The following is an 8900-nucleotide window of genomic DNA, read 5'->3' as shown; positions in this document are numbered from 1 at the left end:
GAGGAGATTATATTGCAAAGCACAGCCACATGAGTGGTAGCTATCATTCATATTTTTATCAAAGCTCATGCCAGCATCCACTGTGGTTGAATGGATCTATCTTTTTCTCCAATCACGGTCCCTTCTCCAACTGAACACTAGCCTGATCTGAAGCAGCTGTTCTTTATTTCTTAATGAAAATGAGCTTCTCAAGAAACTGAGTTTGGACTCTAGTGGTAATCTTAAACAAGAGTACTGACCCAATGAGCTTCTGGATCCTTGAGTAGATTTGCCATCAGTGTTTACAAAGGTCACCTTTAGTGCTGGAGAGATACCTTAGACTATAAAGTGACTTCCATACATGCATGAGGCCCTGAGTTCAGATCCAATCATCTATGTACAAACTGGGTGTGGTTGCATGTACCTGTAACCCTAGCCCTGGGAGTTGAACATAGAGGATGAAAGCCTGGAGCTTCCCAGTCAGACTATCCAATTGATCATCTCCACATTCAGCTTGAGGACTCGTCTTGAAACTCAAGGTGGAGATAAGTAGAAAGAGACACTTGACATGGCTTCAGACTTGTACAAAACATATCTAGCACACACAAACACACTCATGAACACACAAATACATTTGCATGCCCATACACACATGCATAAACTTACACATACACTTCACACATACACACGTACACACACACAATTTCCCAGGTTGATTAATGGGTGAGGGAAACTGTCTACATTCTCTAGAGTATGTGCCGTGGCCTTCTCCTCCAGTGCTTCTTCCCCTCTACTGAGATTGTTTACACCCCACTCTGCTAGAATCTGACTTGATCTTTTAGTATCAACTCCACACTCTCCTCTTGCATGTATCTTTTTTGTGGCTATATAATCTGATTGATGACCCAGAAATATTTATATTTCCATATATGAGCATTAGAAATACTACAAATGTACCATCAGAGGGTCACCACAGCACCCTGAGTCCAAGAACTAGAACATGGAAAGGCTGATTCAGCTGGAGATACATGTGTAGCCCTGTGCTGTCTTCCAGCAGCTCCTCTGTGTATTAAGAAGATACAGTGATAAGAAATGATTCTACTCCCTGGAGGAGATGGAACCATGATGTTCTCTATGTACTTTCTTGAACTCAATGCTCTATCTTTTTTTTTCAAATAAGGATACTGGAAGCTAAAGAGATGGCTCAGAGATTAAGAGCATTTGCTGCTATTACAGAGGACCCGAGTTCAATTCCTAGCACCATGTCAGACAAGTTGCAACACACGCGACTCTAGCTCCAAGTGAATGACACCCTCTTCTAGCCCCTGCAAGTGTTGCACATGTGTTTACCCCATGCCTAGACACAGACAGACACATGCATGAAATCAATTATTATAATTAAAAAAGTTAATCCGTATTCTTGAGTTGTTTTTTCTCCTATTGATGAAGGGGAAATACAATGTGGAGACCACTTGGGTTCTGAGCTACAAAGAATGTATCTGTTCAAAACAAACTTTAGACTTTCTCACACGAGAAAGGACAAGTCTTTAAAGATCTATAGTTCACTCCATGGGCAATTAAGAAGTAGGGTCATTAGCTAAAATATTGGTGACTGATAAATTCTGGAAAAGGGGTGGTCATTGTCTTCAGTGTTATTCCTACTGAGATGCCTAACTGGATCCTATGGATACTTTAAAAAGGCATGAATGCTAGAAGGGAATTATGGAGAGAAGAGGGTTAACAAAGATAGGAGGACCATTAGAGAGGCCAGGGATGTTACACTAATCAGCATCCACTTTATACGTGTAAAAGGTGTCAAAGAACAAACTCAATAAAAAGACAGGGAACTAAGGATACACACAAAAACAAAATGCATCAGGAACTGCTGGCATGATGGCAAGGAGTTGGACTTTATTCTACAAGCACTGGAAGAGCTATGACTCTTGGACAGCTGGTCAACATACTCAATCTTGCTTATCTGTTCTGGGATGTAGGAGGGCTCAATCTTTCCCTCGAATGAGCTGAATCTATTCAACAGTGACCACTGCATGCCAGCCCTCTTTTGGGTGGTATAGCATCATGGTTAAGAGTTTTGAGTCAGATAGAATGTCTCTCCCACCCTGACTGGTCCTCAGGATGCCATTTATATTTAATGTGTAAATGCGATTATCTTTATCACCTCTTCATCAGTTCCTCTGATGCTTAAATTTGTTTATGTTTCCCCCAACAGTCAATATCTGTGTTCACTGAACCTCCTTGTCTTCACCCCAATGAACAACGGTGGATCCTCTCACCTGGTGGCCACAGGCAGCTGGTGCCGGTCCTTCCTCACATGTGTGACGGGAGGTTCTGCTATTCAGCTGCTGTCCAGAGCATATGCCAAGAGACAGGCAGACAGCCCTTCAGTACATCCAAGGTGCAGCTGCTCCTGGTGCAGAAATAGACCCTCCAACCATACCTCCCATTCTGTTCGTGGCTCTGGAGGCTCTGAAGGGCTGAGGGTACTGCCTGCACTAAGATGAGGAGGAGGAACGCAGTCTTAGAAAGAAGCTCTGGACCTCAGAGACTTCCCTGCCCCTGAGAATTTGGAGGAGTGGCAGGAAAGAATGGATTTTACTGATATCTTTTTGAGATTTAAGTAGAAAAGCCTTCAGACCACTCTCAGAGTGATTTCTTTTTTTAAATTTTGTGTATGTTCTCTCTCTCTCTCTCTCTCTCTCTCTCTCTCTCTCTCTCTCTGTGCATGCTTGTACCCATGTGTGTGTGGGGTTGTGTTTGTGAGTGCAGACACTTGCAGTGGCCACAGATGCACTGGAGCTGGAGTTCCAGGCAGTTCTCAGCCACCTAACATAGGTGCTGGCAACTGAAGTTGGGCCCTCTGCACATGCACTGTGTGCTCTCAAGTTCTGAGTCATCTCTCCGGGCTGATTTCTTCTTCAATGTAAAGACCGTGCTTGGAATGTGAAGTATGTAAGGGTGAAAAAAAAACCTGTTTTACCTTTCAGTTAATTGACAGAGTATAGAGAAGAATGCCAACATGGAACAGACAACCTGTCTATATACGGGTATATAACCTGTTTAAAGAAACATGGCTGACATTGAAGATCCATGAAAGAAACCGGTTTAAAGAAACACCACTGGTGTTGAAGATCCAGGAAAGAATGGAATGATTCAGACAAGGGAGTTAGTCTTCCATCTTCCTGCCACAAAGCAGCTATGCGCACAATTAATACAGGCCAACAAATAGAAAAGACATAAAGCTGAAGTTTATTAGGAAGAGGAAAGAGACCAGCAGGGGATGGGAGGAAGACAAGTGAAGGTCATGAGGGGTGAACATGATCAAGTACATTATATACATGCAAGAAAATGCCATAATGAAGCCATAATGAAGTACAATTAATACATGCTAATACAGTTTTAAACTTTGCTATTACTCACATATATCTGTGTGTATCTGCACATGAGTGCAGGTGGAAGGAAGTGACAGATTCCCCAGAGTGACAGTTACAGGCTATTGTGAGCTGCTTTGTGTGTGTGTGCTGGGAACTGAACTCAGATCCTCTTGCAAAAGCAGCAAGCTCCCTTAACTACCAAGCCAACTCTCCAGCCCCTTGTTTAATTTTTTTTTAAATTTAATGTTGATACCCACCATGATACAAATTGTTTTCTTTTTTTTACTTAAAAGTGCATTGGTTGCCTCATACTTAATATGTCCGATCCATCCATCAGTAGATATTTAGGTTGCAAACACTGCAAATGTTAAAGCAACAAGGATTCTGCATACCCAGCTACCTGCATTTTCCAGGACAAATAGATACATTCAGTTAAAATGTATTGGTCTCCTAGGAATAAGAATAATGGGATGCTCTAGCTACATTCCTTGGATTATGACTTAAGAAGTGGATCACTGGCCACTAGCCCGTATTTGTTTTTTTTTTTTTTTTTTTTTTTTCGGTTGGGCTTTTCTGAATGCTCCTTAGGTATTTCAGATTTAGATAGTGTTTGGTGTGTTGCTACCACATATTAAACAGAAAGTTTTATTCTATTTTTCTTTGTACTTTAAGGTCTATGGAGTTTTGGAGCCAAGAAATATTTGTAGTTCTTTTTTCAATGGTTTTTAGGATCAAACCCAGGGCCTGTCCATGCTATGATAGAGGTGCACCACTGAGCTACATCCCCACACCTTAAGGAATTTTTGGTTTGGGGACAGAGGAGTCCAGAGATGTAAGACAATGGTCAAGGCCAGTGGAAGGTCTTTTGTAGCACAGTGTGGACCTCCTTATTCCTCAGACAGTAGATGATGGGGTTGCAGAGGGGCGTGACCACCGTGTAGATGACGGACAGCACCTTGTTGAGGTCCATGGACTTGATGCGACTGGGGCGGCAGTAGATGAAGAGAGCTGCCGAGTAGAAGATGCCCACCACCACCAGGTGGGAGGCACACGTGGAGAAGGCCTTGCGTCGGGCAGCAGCTGATGGCATCCGGAGAACGGCCATCCCAATGGCTGAATAGGAAGTCAAGGATACCAGGAGTGTTCCACAGAAGATGACAATGGCTGAGATAAAGTCTACCAGCTCTGTGAGGGCCACGTGGGTGCAGGACAGGTTGAGGAGAGGGGAAACATCACAGAAAAATTGGTTCAGGACATTAGGGCCACAGTAAGACAGGCTGGCGATACATGTTGTCTTGGCCACTGAGACCACCAGCCCACCGAGCCACGAAGACAAGGCTAAGGTCAGGCAGACCTGGGGCCTCATGAGCAGGGGGTAGTGCAGTGGGCGGCAGATGGCCACATAGCGGTCATAGGCCATGGAGGCCAGGAGGGTGCACTCTGTGCAGATGAGGACTATGAAGAAGAAGAGTTGGGTCATGCAGAGTGTAAAGGAAATATGGTAGGGCCCCGTCCACAGCCCCACCAGCAGGGTGGGCATGGTGACGGACACATAGCACATCTCCAGGCAGCTGAGGTTGCCCAGGAAGAAGTACATGGGCTTGTGCAGCTCGCTGTGACTGCAGATGAGGTAGATGATGAGTGTGTTCTCCAGGAGCGTCAGCAGGTAGAGAGTCAGGAAGACGGCAAACAGGGCATCTCTTATGTCTAGCCTAGTGGACAATCCTAGCAAGATGAACTGCTGAACCCTGGTCATGTTGGCCAATTCCAGGGGCCTTTCCATCTGCAGAGAGACAAACCAGTAGTTAACATGTGTCCTTCATAGTAAAAGTTATTAGAAAGTTGTTCAGTGATTCGAACCTTTAGGGATTTAATCATATCAATGACTGCTTGATATGGCGATCGATTGACAAGCTAAAATTAACCAGACCAGCTCAATATAATAGATTCAGTTTTAATAAACAGAAAGAAGGGAAACTTACACAACCAGGGTTCCAGTGAACACCAGGAGCGCAGAGAACAAAGAGAGCAGGGCAAGCACACCTGGGTGTTTTTATCTTTTTTTCTTGGCCTCAGGGGGACACACCCTAAAGAAAATGTGATTGACTGAACTTCCCAATCAACTGCTGGAAACTGGCTAAGAGAAAGATTCTTCATATTCTTGAGATAAACGCTACAGCTGCTCATCCAAATGTATAGAAAGAATGTGACCAACTGAACCTCTATGATCCATTGAGCTTTTATTTATGTCAGAAACATATCATGATGACTTTGCTATTTTATTCAGCACTGCTAAGTACTGGTATGACTTAGGTACTTCTTATTTGTTTTGAAGATTTATTTTTATTTTATCTGTATGATTAGTACCTGCATGTGTATCTATGCATCACATGCATGCAGTGCCCACAGAGGCCACAGGGGGCATCAAATTCCCCTAGAACTGGAGTTACAGATGTTTGTGAGCGACATGTGGGTGCTGGGACTTGAATCTGAGTCCTCCGGAAGAGCAACCAATGCTTTTAAGTGCAGAGCCATGTTTCTAGCACTCCTGACTTATTCTTAAATGACATAGTTATAGTCTTTGCCTCTGTCCCACAAGGTAAGTACAACACAGCCAAAGATGACCCAGCATGGAAGCGCCTGTAGCTCATCTCAACTCCCATTACTCTACTAATTCCATTGGATGACATTACTCATCCCCCAAAACCAGACCAGAAACAGCCTCCAACATCCAGGACATACTCCTCCTCCTCCTCCTCCTCCTCCTCCTCCTCCTCCTCCTCCTCCTCCTCCCTCTTCCCTATCTCTCTTTTATTCCTCTTAAATATGGGTATTTTTTATATTGCTATTATTAGCAAATACATTTACTAAACAATTCAAAGCAACAATCTTCTCTTCTTTTAGGAGCTGACTTCTTACAGGACATAAAGCCAATGAAAAGATCCAGAAAATTGTACAGTTTGAGAGTGCTTCTTGCTTTAGAGTGTCTAGCATAGATTCTGCCTGCTGGGATTGAGCTCCTGTGATGACACAGGCACCCAGGCAGAAGTCTTCTTCTTCTTCTCACTGTTGTTGTTGCTCCCTTTCCTCACCCTCCTCCTCCTCCTCCTCCTCCTCCTCCTCCTCCTTCTCCTTCCTCTTCCCTATCTCTCTTTTATTCCTCTTAAATATGGGTATTTTTTATATTGCTATTATTAGCAAATACATTTACTAAACAATTCAAAGCAACAATCTTCTCTTCTTTTAGGAGCTGACTTCTTACAGGACATAAAGCCAATGAAAAGAACTAAAGACAGGGATTTCAGATGAATTTAGAGCAAATATAGTGCTTATGAACCACATTATCTCAATATTGAAGGCTACTCATTCATAAATGAGTGTGAGTCTAATGCAGAAGGAGAGATGCCCCTCACCTAGCACATAAAAAAGACCAGGAAGAGCATTTTAACAAAGCAACAGCAATGCTAATGGTTTGAGGACGAGGGGACTGCCTCAGAGAGAGCCTGCTTCATCATCTAACAAGATTTTCTCCACTTTAGATTTTCTTTTCAGTTTCTAATCTGGTTTCCTCTTCAAGGAAACATCACCAATTTCCTTCCAACATTTCATTTTTTAAAGCTGCATTACTTAGGTGTGCATACATGCGTGTGCACACGCACCAGGTTCATATGGGAAAGTCGGAGGACAACTTACCAGACTCAGTTCTTTCCTGCCACGTGGATCCTGGAAATCTAACTCAGGCTATCAGGCTCGGAGGTGAGGACCTTAACTCCCTGATCCAGCTCACTGGTCTCCCTCAAGCATTTCTCATGGACAAAGCATTCATGCTTCTTGCAGAATGATCACTGCTTTGCACATCATCATGTGACCTCACCATGGGAAAACAGAACAAATACAACTGTTGTTCTCTCCCAAGTTGACTGAATTCAATGTTGCAAAATCCAGGCCTCCAGATTTGATTCCCAAAGTTCTAGATGATAGATCATTGGCAGCCTTTGTTCCAATTTTTCTGCCTGTGAAGATAAACTGGTTCATTCTTTCCTTTCCTCTTCTTTCCCTTCCTCCCCTCTCTTTTCTTCCCTTCCTCCCTTTCCCTGTCTCTGTAGATGTCAGTCAGTCTATGCTCTTCTTTCTCTCCTTCCCCTCCTTTATTTTTCATAAGTACTTAGACATTTCATTCTATGCCTTGCTAGGATAAGAAAATATATTTACTAAATAATCACCTCAGTATTTTTTATCATCCTTTGCCCTCAGTTGGGCATTTACCAAGCCAAGTTCTTAGAAGTATGATTTCTGTCAACATCCTCACAAATAGGCACACGTGTCTTTGTAAACACCGGGCACATTCAACACCTCAGTATTTTCACTAATAATTTATTCTTGGACAAATCCTCTATCTTCACAGAGCTGATCTTTCCTTTTTTAGTAGAATCTAGATGGCTCCTTTTGTGGGTCCCAGGGTCCCAGTTCCTTACTAGAAATTGTTCCCCTCTCCAAGCCCATCACAGAGATCACAAAGCAAGCCCAAATTGCCTTCCAACCTCCACATCCCAGGATAGTGCCTCATACAGAGTTAAAAATTCCAGCAAGGAGTGGGGATGGGCTCCCAATATTCCACCCCCAGCTGAGGACCTTGATGGAAGCAGAGGAATGAAGAGTTGCTTTTCTTTCGTGGGTGTGGGGATTTTCATTTTTAGGTTGCCCATGCCCTGGTGGATGACCCCAAACATAACATACGGGCAGCACTAATTGAACTTAGTGGGCTTTAAAATAAAAAGATAGAATGTTGGGTGGGACAGAAAAAGGAGGTATGTTGTGAGGAGACAGGGTGAGCTGGAGGGAGGGAGTGGGGGTAGATATTTATTAGCCCTTTAAAACCTCTATAGAACTACAGTTGCCTGGTGTGCATACATCACTAGATTCAATCCTCAGAATCACACGAAAGAAAAACATATGATTTCTTATCTGAAGCTGAAGCATTAAGCTCTGGTATTAGTAACTTGCCTAAAACACAGAGAAGGCTGTCTAGAGCTAGGGTGCACAGAGAACTCTCAACACGTGAGTGACAAATCTCCTCCACTCCATGCTTCAACTCTCTTTCTTTCTCTGTTTAACTTCCAGGTTTTTCCAAATATTTAACATTTTGGTATGGACAGATATTTATTACAGACAGCATGAAGTTGAGATCCACAGTGTCATCAGGTCTTAATTTCAGAGAAATTTTTATAGGACCTGTGTTTTGGCAGACATTAGTTGGGTGCAAGTCCAGTCACAGACCCTTACATAGGCTCAGAAACTGAGCCAAATTGAGTTATGTCCCATACAGATTTTTTCAAGAAATTGGGTATATAATCAATTATCATCAAGAATTTATTGGGAGAAAAATTAAATCATAACTATATCAAGGAGAGCTATAAAACTCAGACCAATGTGAGCCCTGAAAATGATGCCTATTATTGGTCTCTATCAAGGATGTCTCGATGCTAACATTAACTCTAGGTTACAGAGCTGCCCGGGGGCTTCTGGAAC

General features: G+C 43.0%; 1 protein-coding gene across 1 annotated transcript; it reads right to left on the bottom strand.

The window, feature by feature from the left end:
* Positions 1–4215: 4215 nt before the first annotated feature.
* Positions 4216–5154, bottom strand: LOC130869581 (olfactory receptor 5-like). Its single transcript, XM_057761867.1, has one exon. It carries the CDS (start codon positions 5152–5154, stop codon positions 4216–4218), a length of 939 nt encoding a protein of 312 aa, XP_057617850.1.
* Positions 5155–8900: the final 3746 nt, after the last annotated feature.

This window comes from Chionomys nivalis, chromosome 2 (genome assembly GCF_950005125.1).
Source record: "Chionomys nivalis chromosome 2, mChiNiv1.1, whole genome shotgun sequence".
Classification (NCBI taxonomy): Eukaryota; Metazoa; Chordata; class Mammalia; order Rodentia; family Cricetidae; genus Chionomys; species Chionomys nivalis.
This window is presented reverse-complemented; position numbering and strand designations above follow the sequence as displayed.